The sequence below is a fragment of the Notamacropus eugenii genome, chromosome 5 (assembly GCF_028372415.1).
Source record: "Notamacropus eugenii isolate mMacEug1 chromosome 5, mMacEug1.pri_v2, whole genome shotgun sequence".
NCBI classification, from domain to species: Eukaryota; Metazoa; Chordata; class Mammalia; order Diprotodontia; family Macropodidae; genus Notamacropus; species Notamacropus eugenii.
The window spans coordinates 219027939-219047098 of NC_092876.1; the positions used below are offsets into that span (position 1 = coordinate 219027939).

The 19160-nt window shown below is 38.3% G+C and overlaps 1 protein-coding gene across 2 annotated transcripts in view; it reads right to left on the reverse strand.

Moving 5' to 3' along the window:
- LY75 (lymphocyte antigen 75) overlaps positions 1-19160 on the reverse strand; it is a 185195-nt gene that overhangs the window by 145415 nt on the left and 20620 nt on the right. For both annotated transcript variants that reach the window (XM_072612121.1, XM_072612118.1), the window contains exons 3-7: positions 17171-17341; positions 11385-11549; positions 6295-6405; positions 4285-4425; positions 1994-2185 (exon numbers count right to left, since the gene is read on the reverse strand). In XM_072612121.1, the coding sequence (XP_072468222.1) occupies positions 1994-2185; positions 4285-4425; positions 6295-6405; positions 11385-11549; positions 17171-17341 (780 nt within the window). The remainder of the gene's footprint in view (positions 1-1993; positions 2186-4284; positions 4426-6294; positions 6406-11384; positions 11550-17170; positions 17342-19160) is intronic.

Sequence of the window (19160 nt, forward strand, 5' to 3'; positions counted from 1 at the left end):
TATCTAAGAATTTTCCTGCATATTATGATACCATTATAAAGTCTTTTTTCTTGAGGACATAATGTATGATATTAAACATTTCTCTGGTTTATACCACCTACCTATAAATCTTATTTGGTCACAATAGGGCAATGTTTTTGATGTGTGGCTATATTCTATTTATGATTCTATGTTTAACAATTTTGCACTGATAATCAGTAATGCCATTGGTCTATGGTTTTCTTTCCAATTGCCCACTGGACATTTTAAACTGGATGTTTCAGGGACATCTCAAACTCAACATGTCCCAAACTGAACTAGTTATCTTTGAATTGAAGCTTTCCCTCCTCCAAACTTCCCTATTTCTATAGGAGATTCTTTCTGTCTGCTGGGTTCATAATCCAAGCATCTCCCCTTGGCTCCTCATTTTTTCTCATACCATGTATCTAATCAGTTACCAAACTTTACCATTTCTACTTCAACAACTTCTCTCAATTTTGATCCCTTTTCTTTATTCATATAGCTACCACCTCATTTCAGCCCCATCATCACCTCTTATTATTTTATTGCAGTATCCTCAATAACTGATCGCCCTGTCTCAAAATTTTCTCTGCTCTAGTCCACACTGCTGCCAATGTAATTTTCCTAAGTGCAAGACCTTACTATGTCACTATCCCTACTGAATCCATTCCAGTGACTCTCCACTACCTATAGGGTAAAACGTAAAGCCTTTTACAAAGTGGCCCCAATCTGTCTTTCCAGTCTCATTGAGCATTACATAACTGTGACTGTCCTATCTACCTAGAATGCATTCTCTCCTCACATTTGCCTCAAAGAATCCTTCTCTCACTCAAACATCAACTTCTACATGAAGCCATTCCCTAATTTCCCCAACTACTAGTGTCCTTTCTCCTGTTTAACTAACTTCATTATATTTATCCTTTTCATATTTATTTTATATGTACTTCTATATGTACCCTTCTCCCCTATTCTAGGCTCCTTGGAAGTTGGGATTGTTTAATTCTTTATGTTGTATCCCCAGCCACTAGCACAGTACTTATCAAATAGTAGGCACTTAATAAATGTTTGTGGATTCTCAGCTTTGTCTTCTTTAGCTTAAGGGACGGAATGAAGGGTTATGTAGCCTACCATCTTCCTCTATATTAAAATAGTCTATGTATCATGGAAACTACTTATTATTTTAAAATTTGATAGAACCCCCTCGTGAATCTACCTGGTCCCCTCCCTTCCTTATTGAGAGTGGGTTAGACTAGGGCTTCTTAAACTTTTTCCGCTCATGACCCCCTTTTGCCTTTCAGCAGCATCAGTTGGCATCATGTGGTCTGAGAGCATGTTCAGTACAAAGGTATGAGTGCTTTGTGTTCAGAACCAAGGCTGCAGTGAAGTTTCATAATGCAACATGGACAAGTCCTGCCCAAAACACCTCAGATTCATCACAATTTGATTTTTAATTTTTGGTCATTTAGTGTTCAGAAACCTTTTACTGTTGCCAAATTACATGAGGTTGTGATCCACAGTTTAAGAAGCTGGTGAACATAAGCATTCCCCAGTTTTTGGTCTTCTGGTAACACCAATCATCTTCTTTGCTTTAGTACTAACCTCTCTTACCTCTTTCTGCTAGTCAGAACCTATATTTCTTGTAGGGGATAGGTGATCTCCCAACGACTAATCCTAAAGGGGTCTGCTACCTCCAATATAACTGCTGGGGCTTAATGAGAAGGCTCACATTCTCTTTATGTCCCTTAAATTAAAACAAATAACCCAGTTTTATCTCTTCTCACTCATGGTTTTTGGATAAATGTAAGAATTATAAAATTATTAATATCATTAAGATAAGACATAAATGAGGACTTACATTACGAAGGATAGTGGAGAACATGTAAACCACAGGATAAAATTGTCGGGTTTTCACAAAGATGACATTTTTACTAACAGACTAAGAACCTTTGAAATGCTTAAAAACATCTCATTTGAGAGCCTTTGAAAAACTTACCTCCTTCATGGAGCTTTCTGACAACTAACTCCACATCTGCTAAAGAATGCATGCTGATTAGGTTACTGTGGTTGGATATGCATTCTGCATTTGCTTCATCCCAGGAACCAGTTTTATTTACCAGCAGATAGCAAAATCCATTGTTTGGCAGCCAGCCTGGATCACAGAGGGTCTCTAAATATGTCCAAACATCTGGGGGGAAAATAGTTATTTATATTCCATTGAAGACGCATTCATTTTGAAAGACAACTTTTTGCAAGTTCTCTCTTCCTAAAATCTAACTTTTCTGGAAAAGCTGAGATGTATGTTCTTAGGAGGTACAGAAATATGAACATTTTTGTAGGAATAAAACAATAAGGTGGATCTAGGAGGGGGCAGACCTAACCTAGTTACAGATCTGTGTGGGGAGGGGTAGAAGCAACAGGAGGCACTGAAACAAAGACATCTTTGGTCTTTTGCTGGTGGAGGAAGACTACACAATAAGTGAATCTTGCTCAGGGCTGGCTAGGTTTACCATTAGTATCTGCAACTTGAAGAGTTTATACTATGTCACTGAGGCAAATACCACCATTTTATTACTTAATTAGCTTAACCAGTATAACAGTCACTGGTGACAAAAGGAGATTTTAAAGTTGAAATGAACTTAGACAATACATCCAATTTCCCCCATTTATCCTCTAGCCAAGAGACAGCTAAACAGGGTAGAAGATAGTACGTGAAGTTTTCTTTTTTTCTTTCCTTCCTCTCAAGCTATAGGGGAGCAGCCACCTTAGCCATTCCTCTCAATTTTACCTTCATGAGCACCATTTGAGTAAAATTTACAAAAAATATTCTGAGGAAAGGGAAGTAAAATCAGGAAATGTATACTTGAAATGTCTGCAATTGGAAACAGTGTTGTCCACCGGTAAATCCTTGCTTCCTTCTTTGAGGCTTTCAAGGGTCTATTTGAGACCCTTTTGTAGAACCTCAGTGACCTTAATTTGTCCCAACTTGAAATTGCCAGTCAATATCCTATGGTAACATGCTACAGTTTCCTCAAACAGTCCAGTCCAACATTTATTGAATCTATCATGCATAAGGGCACTGGGCTAGGCATCGATTTAGACAAAATGAAGACCATTTGCTGCCTTTAATGACTCCATAATAGACTACTGGGGATAGAGAGAGAATAATGCATAGACAATTATATAAATGATATTTTGAGGAAGAAGAGAAAAGTAGCTCTGAACAAGGGGGATCAGGAAAGGCTTCCTTCACAGAAGGAAACACATGAGTTGAGTCTTAAATGAAGCTAGGCATTCTAAGAGGTCATGGTGATGAGGAGGGAGTATCCTCCATGTTTGAGAATAGCAGGTACAAAATGTCAGAGGCAGTAGATGGAGTGCCAAGCTCAGGAAACAGTAAACCTAACAGTTTAACAGGGATACATAGTATGTGAAGGGATGTAAAATGAATCGAGTGTGACCACAGAGTTATTAATTGGAGTGATTGGAAGGATGGTGTGACCCTCAAGGGAAATTAGGAACTTTGAAGAAGAAGTAAATTTGGGAGGAATGTGGTGAGTTTAATTTGGAGTTATTGAGATACAGGAAGGGGCTGGGGAAATAATGGTTCATGTCACAGCCAACCACCAACTCATAATTTTATAGGGAACAACCTTATGTTAGAATATATATTTTTGGTTTTGTGGTTTTTCTTCTTTTCCTAAATTAGAAATTCTTTTATATCTACTTTGTATCTATTATTTGTACTCTAGATCAGTTTGCATTTTATTCCTGTGTAAACTAATGTAAAACTGTTCTTTCTTGAGAAGCTATATTAGTCTAAACCAAATTAATCCAGGTAATACCATCGAAGGCTTAGTGACAGCTAAAACATAGTGACAACTAATCTTGTCAGGTTGATAAAGAGTTTAATTCCATGAAAATAACCTACTATTAAGACATATCTCTAGAAACTAGAGAACCACATGTGTATACATACTGTATTTATTGTCTAAAAGCTTTGCTTCCCATTTGCAAAAACACTGAGATGTACACATTCTATTTGCCTCACCTTATTCACTTCTGTCTTAAAGACAATTCAACAAGGCCACACTGTCAATGCAGGCTATAAATAAATCCTTCCTAGGAAAGGAAAATTCAGTAGCTCGACCTTCTCTCCATTTGAGGTGGCAAACACCCAGATGAAGACTATCTGAAAGAAGGCCCCCTAAATTTATTGACTGTATTTCTCACAAAACTATGTCTTAAGTCTTTTTTTTTGCAAATGACCAAAAAAGGAAGTGTTACCTGATGATTTTGATGTTTCATTCAGTTGCTTCTTGCAGACGTAGGGGAAGAGAGCCTCACACGGAAAACTGTGCCACTGGCCTGAGACAGCATTCATTATTACACAACTTGAGCCCCCAACTGTAGGCGAACTGGGAATTTCTTAAGAGTTGGGGCAGAAAAAAACCAAGTAGGGGTAGGGAAGAGAGGTTTTGTGTTCAGTTAGAAAAGGGAAAATGAAGGGTATTTCTAAACTTCTGCTTTTACTCAAGAGAACAAAGAACATAATTTAGTAAAACTTTAATTAACTGGAACCCAACTAATACCCCATAAAGAATCTTTGACCCTGGTGGAAGGAATGATGGAATAAAAAAAAGTACAAGATCAATTCTAACCTCTAGGAAAGGATAGAGAACACTAAAGGAATATAAAAGCAGCTCTAAAAAGAGAAAGAAAGAAAAAGAAAGAGAAAGGAAGGAAGAAATAATGACAGAAAGAAAGAAAGAAAGAAAGAAAGAAAGAAAGAAAGAAAGAAAGAAAGAAAGAAAGAAAGAAAGAAAGAAAGAAGCAGCCAAGAATGCTGGGGTGGGAGGAAGGTTTAGGGGAAGAGGTCATAAGGGAAGAGATTGAGAGATTTATTTTCTTATGTTCTTCCTCTAACTCCAACCTTTACCATACAACCTGAAGGATATTATGTGGGAAATATCAGGAAATCCCCCAAATGGGAAAGGATGCTGAAATGATGAGGAATTAAGAGACCCTCCTTCCCACTTCTGAAATGATTTCACAAGGGTATTCACTCTGGAGATTTGTACGTAGTGAGCCTGAACTTGGCAATAGAAATATGACCTTTGAGGCTCCATAAGAATGTGACTTTTATGGGCTGGAAGTGTCCCCTGACCTTTGATGGGAAGAGTGGAGGGGGTATAAAGAAGGACAACAGGGGCAGAGTTCAATATTCTCTGTGTCACTCACATCTTTTTTTTTTTTTTTTTTTACTTTTAAGGCTGGGGTGTTCTAGAATCTGAACTGCTTTACCTGGCCACTCTCTTTTGTTCTGTTTTCCTGGACTGCTGCAATCTTTTGCTGGCTTTACTTCTTGAGATTCCCCTCCATTTCCCCTATATATTCTATATGAGCATTTTTTTCATGCTGTCTCACCCATTAAAATGTGAGAGTCTTGACAGTAGGGACCAAGTTATTGCCTTTCTTAGAGTCTTATAGCTTTAGCACATGGTAAGCAATTAATTCTGCTTGCTGGCTCACAGAGTGCCAAACTTTCCCAGAACATGCACCACAGATGCCAGAAGGACTGTGAGAAGGTAGACTCCATTTCTCTGGGAGTACTGTGTACAAATGAACTGTTCACATTTTATTAGAGCAAAAATATCCCCAAGTATTGGCATTTACTTTTTGAGAGATAAAAATTTGTCAGTCATCAATATATGTTTTAATCCTAGGTGCTTGATAAGTATTCATCCCCTATTTTCCCAAATAGATTTCTGAGTATGGGAGTGATTTATCAGCGGCTGTCTGTCAAGATTTATTTATTGAAAATGTCAAAAATTCCCTGAGGCTCACAAGGCTACAGATCTGAGAACAGCTTCAGTAACAAAAGTCAGGTCCGAGGCATAAGCTCAAGGTTGGGATCTTTTCTCAAAGTGTTCCCTGTTCCCACAAAATATCCAGCCAAGTGTCTCATTCTGACAGCTCCCCAATGGTTTCCTTGGACTGCTTACCAAGCCATGTTACTTACTATCTAAAAGTAGTAGTTAATTCACCAAGAAGTGTTCCAGCTCAAACAGAGAGTCCAAAACTGCATACTAATAGTATTACAACTGACATATTGCAGAAGGAAAAATTCTTTCAAGATAGGTAATATGAGTACAAGTCTAAAGAAATATGAGTATCATAAACACTCAATAGTCTGGGGTAGGGATTGAGGAGAAAGTCAAAGCCTTTATTTTACTAAGGTTTGTACAATTCCTAATGAGGAAAAAGGCCGGGGGAGGGGAGGGCCCGGGAAGTTACCTGGATTCCAGTTGAGAAAATTTAATGGGGTGTGATCAGACCATTCCCAACCTTTTGAAGAATCTAGTTGATTTAAACCAATCCAGAACATTTTTGGAATTCCCTCTTTATCTGCAAAGATAAAAAAGATACCCATTGAGTTATCTGATTGAAGCTGAAGGAATGATACTACCATCACTAACAATCTAAAGAACTCTTATTCTAAGCTGGGATTCAATTTTGAACCTCCAAAAAATGGTAGAGTGAACAGGGCAACACATCTCTTCAGGTTACTAACACGCTCCCTGAATACCTGGTAAGTTGATACAACTTGGATTTCTGAGCACTCTTTTCCAGCAGTATGCTTCTGACATCCTCCCCAAACTACTTCTAAAAGAGCTGAAAAGTAGGAGGCATGACGCATCACAGACAGCTAGGTGGCACAGTGGATAGAGCCCTAGCTATAGAATCAAGAAGACTCATGTTCCTGAATTAAAAATCTGGTCTCAGATACTTACTAGCTGTGTGACCTTGGGCAAGTCACTTATCCCTGTTTGCCTCAGTTTCCTCATCTATAAAATGAGCTGGAGAAGGAAATGGCAAACAAATCCCAAATCAGGTCACAGTCAGATATGATTGAAACAACAACTACCACGACCACCACAGAAACTGGCGGAGGGAAATTCCTCTGGGGAGCTTCCTATAGCAATGAAATCCCAGGTCTAGACTTTTTAAAAGATGGGGTAGCATCAGGAAATTCTAAGGGAATCTTAGAGCTAGTTCTTGTCCCTGTTGGTAAGTAGAGGCAACTGGGTAGTGCAGTGGATAGAGTGCTAGGCCTACAGTTGGGAAGACCAGAGTTCAAGTCCAGCCTCAGACATTTACTAGCTTTGTAACTCTGAGCAAGTCACTTAACTTTTTTTTTTTTTAACCTCAGTATCCTCATCTGTAACATGGGGATAATAATAGCACCTACCTCTCAGCTCTTAGCACAGTGCCTGGAATATAGCAGGCACTTTATATGTGTTTATTGGATTTATTGGAATGGTTGCTGAAGTGCTTAGAACAGTGCCTGGCCCATAGTAGGCAATTAATAAATGCTTCTTCCCTTCAGCTCCTTCTTCTCCCTGCCCTCCCCCCCCCTCCACTTGTTACTAAAAAATACTCTAGTTTGCTGATAATTTGCTGAGACCATGACTGGTCTCAAATGATTACTTTGCAACTCTTTAGACCAGAAGATTTAATTTACTCAACCCCTTCCCACCAGAACTTATTAAACATTATTCAGGAAATTCATGGAATTATGGTGGTAAAATGACATTTATGGATATCACTTTTTTGCTTGTATCATTTTCAGAAAATACAAATTTTTCTTATGGTAGCATTAGTTATTTAAGATTAAACTTAAGTAGAAAAAAAAGCCTGGGAAAACGTGAAGGTTTAAGAGTAGAGCATGGAGAGACTGAAGTTTTGAGCTTTAGAGCTATGAGGCATGAAGGAACATATGCTAGGGATGACTCTCTGAGCCTCAGTTTTGTCTTCTGCAAAATGGAGTTGGAATGGATGATTTCTAAAGTCCCTTCAAGAATTAAGTTTTACATTCTTCTTAATTTGTCAAAGTATTGAGTGATTAAGTGTTTACTGAATACCTCATATGCGCCTTGGTACGTGTGTGTATAATGATAAAGTACAGAATGAAGAAAGAAGAGGGCATTGCATTTAGAACTTTGATACGTACAGTCAAGAGATTTACAAGATCCAGCAAAAGAAAGTGAGGATTAATCAGACAAATAGGAGGTGAACCAAGAGACAGTCACAAAAAACCAGGAAGGAAAGAATTTTCAGGAACAGAAAGTAATCAACACTGTCAAATGCTGCAGGCTAAGAAGGGTGAGGATTGAGAAAGAGCTATTATATTTGGTAATTAAGAGATCGCTGATAACTTGAGAGAGAAGTATCAGCTGAGTGATGGGGTCAGGTCAGAGTACAGAGGAATTAAAGGGAGTTAAAGGAGATAAAGGGAAAAATCACTGAGTATAGATGATATTTTCAAAGCATTTAGCTGAGAAAGGGGAAGGAGAGATACAAGAGAGCTTGTGAGTTAGGGGTATGTCCAATCTTGTGGAGGCTGAAGTAAAGTGGATTTGTAGATTGAAGAATTAGTAGGTGGGATATTTAAAGGAATATGAATATATTTGCTGAAGTCCTCCAATATGAGGGTAAGGGTTGGAAGGGGGTAGAAGGCTTTGAGCCAGATCCTGAACTTAATGAGGTAGGAGGGAGAAAATTTGCATATTCACACACATACAAGTTATGTATATGTATATAAAAGCACTTTCACAATGTAATGGTACCATTCACACATACACATTTATACATGTGTGTATGTGCATGTGTATGCATAAAACCTCCTTCTCCCTCCATGGAGCTTATCATCTTAGGAGAGAGTGCAGGAAGAGACAAAAAAGAAAAGAATGCAGGTTAGAATATAGTGCTAACTGTACATATACCGGAAAAAAATATAGATGCAAAGAGGTGAATAATCCTAATTAAAGGGGGCAGCTAGGTGATAGAGTGGATAGAGGTCCTGGAGTCAGGAAGATTCATTTTCATGAGTCCAAATCTGGCCTCAGACACTGGCTGTATGGCCCTGGGCATGTCACTCAATCCTGTTTGCCTCAGTTTTCTCATCTGTAAAATCAGCTGGAGAAAGAAATGGCAAACCACTTTGATATTGTTGCCAAAAAAAAAAAAAAATCCAAGTCAGACACAATTGAACACCAATCCTAATTCAAACGACCCTTCCTCTCTTCAGTCTGCTCCCTCATTCTCATCCACGTCAATCTTTTTTTTGAGGTGGGGTAGAGGGAAGGTGGGCAGTAATTGGGGTTAAGTGACTGTTCCAAAATCGACAGACTTCCTCTTCTCATCTTATACTATGTCCTCTCTTGCTGCTTCCATTTTCTGACACTGATCTCTCAGCAGTTAAACAGAATGGCCTTTTCTCCATCTAGATTCTTCCTGATCACCCCATAGCATTTGACACTATTGACCACTTCACTGCCCTGGGTTTTTCTCAGTCTGTTGCTCTCTTGGTTCAAACCTATCTGATTGTTCCTCATCAGTCTTCCTTTGCTAGACCTTGTGGATCAACAAAATGTGGGTTTCTCCCAAGTCTCTCTAGACACTTTCACTATGTGATCTCATCAGCTCCCATAGGCTCAATTATCATCTCAACACAGATGAATGATTCCCAGATCTATTTATTAAGTCATAGCATCTCCCTTGAGTTGCTCTCTTTCTCTCTGTTGGGCATATCCAACTGGATGTCCACGTGAATCTTACACTCAACATGCTTTAAGCAAAACTCATTACCTTTTGTCCCAAACTTTGCTTTGTCAATGGCACCACCATCTTGGTAGTTAGCCAGGTTCACATGGCTGGTATCATTGCTGACACATTACTCTCAGTCACCCTACATGTTCAATTAGTTACCAAGTCTTGTGATTTCTTCCTCTACACTATCTTTCCTACATATCTTCTCCTGCAGTAGCCACCCTCAGTTCTCTCACTTAGATTATTATAACAGCCTCCTAAAAATGGTCTCCCTGCCTCAAGTTTCTCCCAGCTTCAATCCATCCTCTTGTCTGCTGCTACCATGAATTTAGCTAAAACACAGGTCTGACAATTTCGCTTCCCTATTCAATAATTTCTAGTGGTTCTCTAAGATCAAATTAAACTCCTCTGACCCTCATTGAAGGCCTTTCACAACCTGGCCCATTCTTGTCTTTCTATTTTTCTTATACATTATTTCTCTCCTACACACTCTCTGAACCAGTCACACTGGCCTAGTTGCTGTTCCTCCCATTTGACACTTTATCTCTCATCTCCAAGCCTATGTACTGAATGTCACTCATACCTGAAATACTCTCCCTCTTAACCTCTACCTTTAAGACTCCTTTGCTTCCTTTAAGACTCAGTTCAATGCTACCACCTACATGAACATTTCTCTGGATCTTCAGATCTTCTTTCTAGTGCCTTCCCCTCTAACACACCACATTGGGCTACTTTCCATGTACTCTGTATTTATCTTGTACAGACATGTTATCTCTTCTGAAAGGACAGAAATACCTTAAGGGCAGGGACTGTTTTTGCTCCTTCTTTGTATTTCCAGTGATTAGCACAATACTTTGAAAATAGTAAGCATTAAAAAAATGGTTATTGATTGAATGATTAAACAGGAAGTTTTCAGAAGAAGCGATACAAGGACACTCTCAAGAACTTTGGATTTGACTGTGCAACATGGGAGACACTGGCACAGGACCTCAGCATGGCATGCCCACATCAGAGAGGATACTGTGCTCTTTGAGCAAAGCAGAATTGAGACAGCACAAAGTAAATGCAGGATGCACAAATTTGGAGTATCCACCCCAAATATTTACACAGACTATCTGTGCCCAACCTGTGGTAGAGCATTCCGAGCTCATATTGGTCTGATCAGCCACAGTTGAACACACTGAAATTTCACTTTATCATGGTGATGTCCCTTTGGTCCTCTTCAAACGGACAACCAACCAACCCGACAGGAAGTATCACTTCGTTTACATTGTATGACTTAAAGTCCTTAACTCTACCCAAGTTAAACTCTTCCTCAAGTTCAAAACCATCACCTATCTAAACATACTGAAGTCCTTATTATTCCTCCTTGCTATATCTAATTCTATGCCTGTTTTCTTCTCCTTTATCTTTAAGTGCTTTTCATTCATTTTTTTCAGAGCCTTTAAAATCTTATTTCTTCCACAAACCCTTTCAACTAGAATAGATGTTAATTCAGTATATCCCCTATCCTTTTTTCCAATATGTAGTTCATCTGCTATTTTACACATTGCTTCAAGAGCATATTTTTAATGCACAGAATAATTTAAAGTGTGTGAATATCTGTCTTAATATCCTGTTATTTACAGGTATCAATACTGTCGAGTATAAATTCTTAGAGCACATAGTGTGCTTAAAACTTATTTTGATACTGCTAGTCATCTGTTATTTCTTTACATTTAATTCAAATTTTACACATAAGATATTCTATCCACATCTCCTTGGAGTTAGCCTACCTTTCAGATGAATTAATTCAGCAGCACTTGAGATGCTTACTAAGTTGGCTCCTTGATTTTGACATGAAATAAATGCTTCTTTCCAATTAAGAGCTGCCTGGGTATTAAGCTGGTAGCAACTTCCGAATTGCTCATTTTTTTCCCAATCATCTTCACAGCCATCCTCTATTAAAAAGACAACATTTAAAAGGCTAGACATTTTTATATCCATCATCTATCCTTGAACTTCCGTGTTTGCAGAATTTTCTTTCAGATGAGAAAAATGCCATTGGTTATGTTGGATGACCTAACTATCACTATAAACAATTGTGATGTCTGCTGTCACTGAGATAACGATATGGGAGAAACACTTTTTTTTCCAGAGATTTTAAGTCCACAATTCCAATTTCTGTTGTCGTTGTTAAACTGTTTTAGTGATGTTTTGACTCTATGACCCCATTTGGGGTCTTTTGGCAAAGACACTGGATTGGTTTGCCATTTCCTTCTTCAGCTTATTTTACAGACAAGGAAACTGAGGCAAACAGGATTAAGTGACTTGCCCAGGATCGTGGAGCTACTTTATAAAAAAGGTAATGAGTTTTGTTTAAAGTATACTGAGTATAAGATGCCCATGGACATGCAATTGGAAATGCACAACAGAGAGAGAGAGAGAGAGAGAGAGAGAGAAACAGCTACTCTGTCTGAGGCCAGATCTGAACTCAAGAAGATGATCTTCCTGTCTCCAGGTCCAGCACTCTATCCACTGGGATTGAAACCACCAGGTAATAACTTGGGTTATGGAACACAGCTTCACACATCCTCAAGTAGAGATGACTAAAATGTGATAATTTCATTAGAGTTTTCTACAAAATAACCTTTAAAAATCAACATGGGATTAGTTAACTATAAGAGGAAAATAAAATACTAAGGCATATTTGTGGAGGCAGTACAGTATAGGACTAAGAACTATAGCTCCACTGAGCTATCTGTATGAGCTGGGGAAAGTCAATTCATCTCTCTGTGCTTCAATTTCCTCATGTAGAAAAGGAGGCTCACAGGGTATAGAGTTCAAGGTCTGGAGTGGTTTATGTGATTTGTTAGTGATCATAGGTAAACAAATGTCAGAACTTAGATCGGAATGTAGGTTTCTTGACTCCAAATTCAGTAGTCTTTTTAACGTACCACATTGGGCTAAATTAGTTGATTATTAAGGCCCCTTCTATTTCTGCCAATTCTATTACCCATATATGGTAAGCTTTGGAGGGTGAATGGGAGAAGAACACAGGCACAGTGTGGTATTTTCCTGATGCTATCATGCTTGTTATAAACTGTTGCTTAGCTAAATCTTTTGCTTTAAATTTTTCTTTCAAGAAATGTTTTACTCTGTGTCAGCTACAAGTTCTCAAGCAATGAAAATCAACATGGACTCTTGGCCTGTTCCTGCATCCCACAAGCCACATGCAACTTTGATGTTATAAACTCTGATATGTTCAAACATTTGGAGGCCTACTATATAGATGGCAACTAGGTGGCTCACTGGATAGAATGCCAAGTTTGGAGTCAGGAAGACCCAAGTTCAAATCTGGTCTTAGACTCTTACTAGCTGTATGACCCTAGGCAAGTCACTTAACCCTATTTGCCTCAGTTTCCTGAAGGAAGTAGCAAACCACTTCAGTATCTGCCAAGAAATCCCCAAATGTGGTCAATGAAGAGTTGGACACAACTGCAACAAATGAATGATAACAACACCATGTATTAAGCACCATCCTAGATCAGTTGGCTTAGAGTAGGCATAACGTGAGATAAATTGGCAAGGATTAGTCAACACAAACGGTGAATGGAGTTTTCGTCTAGCTAACAACACTGGGTAACCTGCCATGGTGAAGAGTGTGTGGAATGAGAGAACTTGGGTTTGAATTCTGCCTCTACTACCTAATGTGACCTTAACCTCTTGGGGTCTCAGTTTCCTCAATTATAAGATGACAAGATTGTATTAGATGATCTCTAAGGTTCCATGCGTGTCTAAATCTATGCTCACGTAGGTAATGGGAAATCACTGAAAGTTTTAGAGATTGACATGATCAAAGTTACATTATGAAGACTACTCTGAAAAAAAAAAAATCTTAAAAATTCCAAATAAACCATGTTCACAGAGCCCCAGGTTAATAATCCCTGGACTATATGGTCTGAGATTCGTTTTCACTTCTGCTCTATGATCCTCTGAGTTTCTTCTGGAAGTTTATGAGTAGGAAGAGAGAAAGCAGATGGTGGAAGTCACCCAGCTCTAGGGGCCAAAAAGGGAAATTGGTGATCCAATTTGGAGATTGGAGAGTTATCAGTTGTATGGCTTTACTTCTGATACTAGCTTTGCTAATTAGAACTAGGACATCTCCACACCTTTTACCATTAAAAAGATCCTGACTTCTTAAAACCCATAGCCTTAAAAGTTCCTTTCCTTGGGTCCTTCTTCTTCTAATTCTCATTTTCCACCATCTCTAGTCTATCTTCCCAAGCAGCTGAGAGGAAGGAAGGAAGGAAGGAAGGGAGGGAGGGAGGAAGGAAGGGAGGGAGGGAGGAAGGAAGAAAAGAAAAACGAGTTCTTAGGGGATCTGCAATTTGAATGAGGTACAGGTAAAGTTTATATAGGATATTCTATAGTAAGACATGTGCCAAGTGTGATGAGTAGGTGATTCGAAGTGGGATTAGGGACAAGTATTTTACCCAGAGTTCATTGGGAAAGATGAAGCCCCAAGGGAGGTACTACTTGGAGGTGTGGTTTTAGGCCTGAAACATCACTAAGTCAACTGAAGGTCAGGACTAACTAAGTAATACCCAGGCTGCTCTCATCAATGTCTTGTTAGACAACATAAACGTAAGGGAACACATGTATGTCTAAGACTAGGATACATATGATTGGTCAGTGAGTAGTAAATGTCATTGTGACCAGTACACAGCCAGTTCAGCCAGTACACAGCTGGTTCAGACCAATAAATTCTATAGGTACAGCTGACTATTGCAGCAGGAAGGGAGATAACAATTTTTGCTGGGGCAGGCTGTTCTTGGGCTGGAAAGAAACTGCCTGGGACAGTGTTTTGAGGTTAGGGAGAAATGTGATTTTTAGAGAGAAATGTGATTTTAGAATTGGGGTCCAAGCACCCCATCACATCCACTGTGCCACTTGGTTACTTCTCTTGGTGAGCCATCTCACTTAGGCCACAGAGGGCAGAGCGGACCACTGAAGAAAATGTAGATGTTCTACCAGTTCACAAGTTGCAACAATAGAGATGTTTGTTTTATAACTATCTATATACTTATACTGTTTAAAGCACATTTTGTCACATGGAAATTTATTGGTGCTTTAAAGTATTTCTGGATTCCGTATTCAAAAACAAAAATGAGATTTCTCCATCAAACATTGTCAGTGAATGATGTGAATTTTTACATAAATTACGCAATATGAAGTAATATCGAATGTTGTTTGTTGCGTGTGTGAGGACTTGGTGAGAAGTCACTATTTGGCTGATTCTGGCCTGCTCTGGAAAGTCTCAGCTCCTGTGATGACACATGAGGCAGGGCAGACCGGGACAAGTTCATACACAGAAACTGTGTAGCAGACTTGTTCTGTCAGTTAGGTACTGAGTATAATTTGGCAAATATCATTACTGTTTCTGATCTCTTCTCAAGTGTTTGCATTCTTGGTCTATACTGATGTGTACGAAACTCTCAGAATGGCTGGCTAGTCAACCATCAGAATGTTTGTTCTTAGCACAGGGAGCTAACTTTTAAAGCTCAGAGGTGAAATGTTACTTCTCTAGTGAAAGAGAGCACATGAACTCTATTTTGACTGAAAAAGAGATGATCAGGTTGTTTTCGCTGTTTGCCTTTGCATTCAACTTCTGACTGGATACATGGACCGTGTTATATATTGTCTTCTGTTCCAATGATTTGGAGTGGACTGAACTCTGGGATTGCTGTCAGGAAAACTCAAGTTCAAATTTGACCTCAGAAACTTACTGGCTGTGTGACCCTGGGCAAGTCATTTAATCTATTTGCCTCAGTTTCCTCATCTGAAAAATGAACTAGAGAAGGAAATGGCAAATCACTCCAATATCTTTGCCAAGAAAACTTCAAATAGGGTCATGAAGAGTTAAGACATGACTGAACAACTCAACAGATTAATATCTTTGCTTAACACATATATCCAAGTCCAAATGTACTGTACAATATCCAAATTTATCATTAGTTATAATGCTTATCTTGTATAGTGAAGGAAGAACCACTATAAAATCATCAAAAACATAGAATTTGGCTAAGAAGATGCCTGATGATTCAGACTATAACAATGAGGCTCAGCATGACAAGTTAGAAGTTAGCAGAATGGTACAGTGGAGTCAAAGACTCCAGATTCAAATCCTGTTTCTGACATCCTACCTGTGCAGCCTTACACAATTCATGACTTCCCGGGCCCTCAGTTTTCTCATCTTCAAAATGAGGTTAAAACGATGAGTCTAAGGACTCTTCTATCTCTAGCTGCATGAGCCTCTGATCAGCAAGGTGGGAATCTCCTATTTTAGGGAACATTTCTATATTTCTGCTTTCAGTTCTTCATTTAATCATTCAGACTGACCCAAATCACCTAGTTGATGATCTCAATTTAGGAAAAACAAACCAAAAAACACATTCAGCAGAACTTTTGACTTCTAGACTGAAATGAAATGGATTGAAATGATGCAGGTTTTTTTTCCTTTAATCTGAAAAGTACATTTCCAAGAATCAGTGAGGTTAAAATCAGAGGGAATATTTGTGAGTTCTCAGATCAAGGAAATGATAAAAGATTAACATTTTGAAGAAGAGCTGAAGAAAAGTTACATGTAATTCATTTTTAAAAGTGACCAAAAAATTTTTTTTGGAAACAAGGCAGTAAATTACTGAGAAATTACCAATGAACTTCTCAAAACCATAAAATTATGGCATATAAGATGTCTGAGTTCCATTTCATGTATTCACACTTAGGCTTCTTCCTCAGAAACCTAGGAGCTTTTAGTAATGAGCACAAGAAACTCTGCCATCAGGAAACCTCCAAGTTGGAAAAGTGCTAAGTTGGCAACTAGAAAACAATTGCTAGTCATTTATTGTTGGATGTTGAGGAAGGAGATTTGATGGGTGAAATATGACAGGAAATCATCAACTACATTTGGATGAGTTAAATGAAGACAGTTCAGTTTTGTTTAAAAAAGATTTTTAAAAATGTTAATAGATGAAATGTGAAGCCATGGTTGAAATCAGTACAAAATTCCCAATACTATAAAGTTAACATTTTTATGGATGTGGCAAAATCTTTTTTTTTTTGTTTGCTGATACCCAATGTTATTAATGTCAGTTGAGACATAAAACACATTGATGTATGCTTCACGCATGCACACACACACACACACACACACACACACACACACACACAGGTTTGGCACCATCTGGATTGCGTCCAGAGCAAACGAGAAATGGTAACCTATAAGTGTTGAGATCTTCCTGTTTGTAAATAATATTTTATTTATTGCATCAAAATCCTAGAACATTGTAGATTTTAATTTCAAATTGAATCCACAAGGCTTCAAAGAGTTCAGCTTGTCCATGTATCTTAACAAGATCTTCCAATATATTCTTTTACTCAAAAAAAAAAAAAATGAAATGAGGATTTTAGGTACCTTGGTTTTCCCATAGGAAAACAATATTTTGGGGCAGGTGGGCAGTTTGTTATTTCTCAAACCATACCACAGAGGGGTTGCTTATGCGGCCTTATCAATGCATACCTGGTTTTAAGCAGATTCCCCACTTCTGGTCATATGGATAATTTAAAGTTGTAGCACACCATGTTCCATTATGATTTCCATCAGTAATGCATTCATGATGCCAGACACCATCATTTAAGAAAGGAAACTTACAAGGCCTCCCATAAGAGTTCCCATCTCTGGTATATATCTCTGTTTAAAAAGAGAGAGAGAGAGAAAGAGACAAAATAGTCAGTTTGAAATGGCTAATTTCAGAAATAATAAAAGTGCCCTTAACCATCTTAATTGTCCTCTACTTCCCCCAATGGAAGGTTCTTCCTAAAATATGGCAACTCAAAGTTGATCACAATACTCTAGACATGGTCTGACCAGGACAAAGAAGAGTTGGGGGGACTCATCTTTCTTCATTCATATTCATTTTGGATACTGTATCTTTGTTAATGCTACTTAGAGTATCTTTAGCCTTTTTTGGCTAAATGACAGTGTCATTTAAAAAAATCATTTGACAGGTCTTAAAGTTCACTCAGAGTATTGTAGTAGCAGTTCAATATGCATGTGTTGATCATAATTAACAACTCATATTGACATAGTGCTTTTAAGTTTCTGAAAGTGTTTTCCTCACAACAACCCTATCAGGCAGGTAGAGCATGGCCAATTATCTCTATTTTACAGATAAAAAAATAACTTTGAGAGGTGCATTGACTTGCTCAGAGTCATATTGTTAGGACAGAATAACAGTAATTAATACTTCCATCAATGAAAAACATTTTTAAAAAGCAATTAAGGATTCAATCGTTCTCTTCATGCTCTCATATCTCCTCAGTTTATTCAAAGCTTTGCTCAGTATCAGATTAAAAAAAAGAAAGAGCTACAAGAAGGAAGGAGTCATGACAGTCAGAGGACTTTGCAGTTCATTAGGAAGTCAAAAAAATAATTACCAAATCATTAAAGACTTTTCCAAAGGATCATCAAAACACTTTTTGCACAATTTCAAAAGACAAGCATTAGACAGTAATACTGCCAAGTTTGGTTGCCATTCATATTCTTGGACATCGCACAAAGAAGCCAGAACTGGCATCGTGTTGTCTGGGCAATAACACATGTGATTGAGCAGGACGTGCACAGAACTCACAACTGCAGGATTTTATTTAGAACTAATATTTTTACGTAAAACAAGCACTGTACCATAGCTAGTCTGAATCTCTGTAGAGTAAGTTTTGTTTTCCTGTAATATAATGGAGCATTGACTACAATGGAGCAATGAACACAGCAATGGTGCTATTGAGTAGACGCTATCCACCCGATTACCAACATGAGAAACAAATAACCCCAGACTGCAGTTCTTTCACTTTGCACATATGAAGGCTGTCCTTTTATTTATTGTAATTTCACAGAAGCATAGAACCTGTGAGTTAGAAGAACCTCAATGACTAATCTAATTCAACCCCTTTGTGACCTTTGCCTCTCAGGATACAAAAGTCCTATTTGAGCAAAGGGTGTCCTTAACTCCACTGGAACATGCCAGCTAATTTCTTAGTGTCCTAAGGTTTGGTCTTACAGAACGAAATTGGAAGGGGAGCCTAACTGAGGCATGTTAGTGAACCTTGTTGAAGAATGTTAAATTAAATGATTGACAATAACAAAAACCCTGCTAAACTCTACTTAATGCTTAAAAGAGTTCTTTTTCTGTTCGTATCCTGTTGTTTCTGGACTTCTTAAGTCCCTTGTGTTTCCTGTAGCTAGACAATTCTCAAGGGAAACGCTCTCTTCTGAACATACCAGCTTATGCTGAAAGGAACCTTAAAATAATAGCTCTAGGGTTAACAGAGCAAATCAGCTATTTCAGTGGTTAGACCAATAGCTTATTTGTTAAAACAACGAGGCAAATGAACAAGGAACTCCCTCTGCAATCTTGGTCTGTATCCATAGTGCTTTATTCGGTAAAGACAATTGATATAGTTCACCTAAATGCTCATTGCTTATGACAGTTTATCCTACCTCAGTGTTTTTT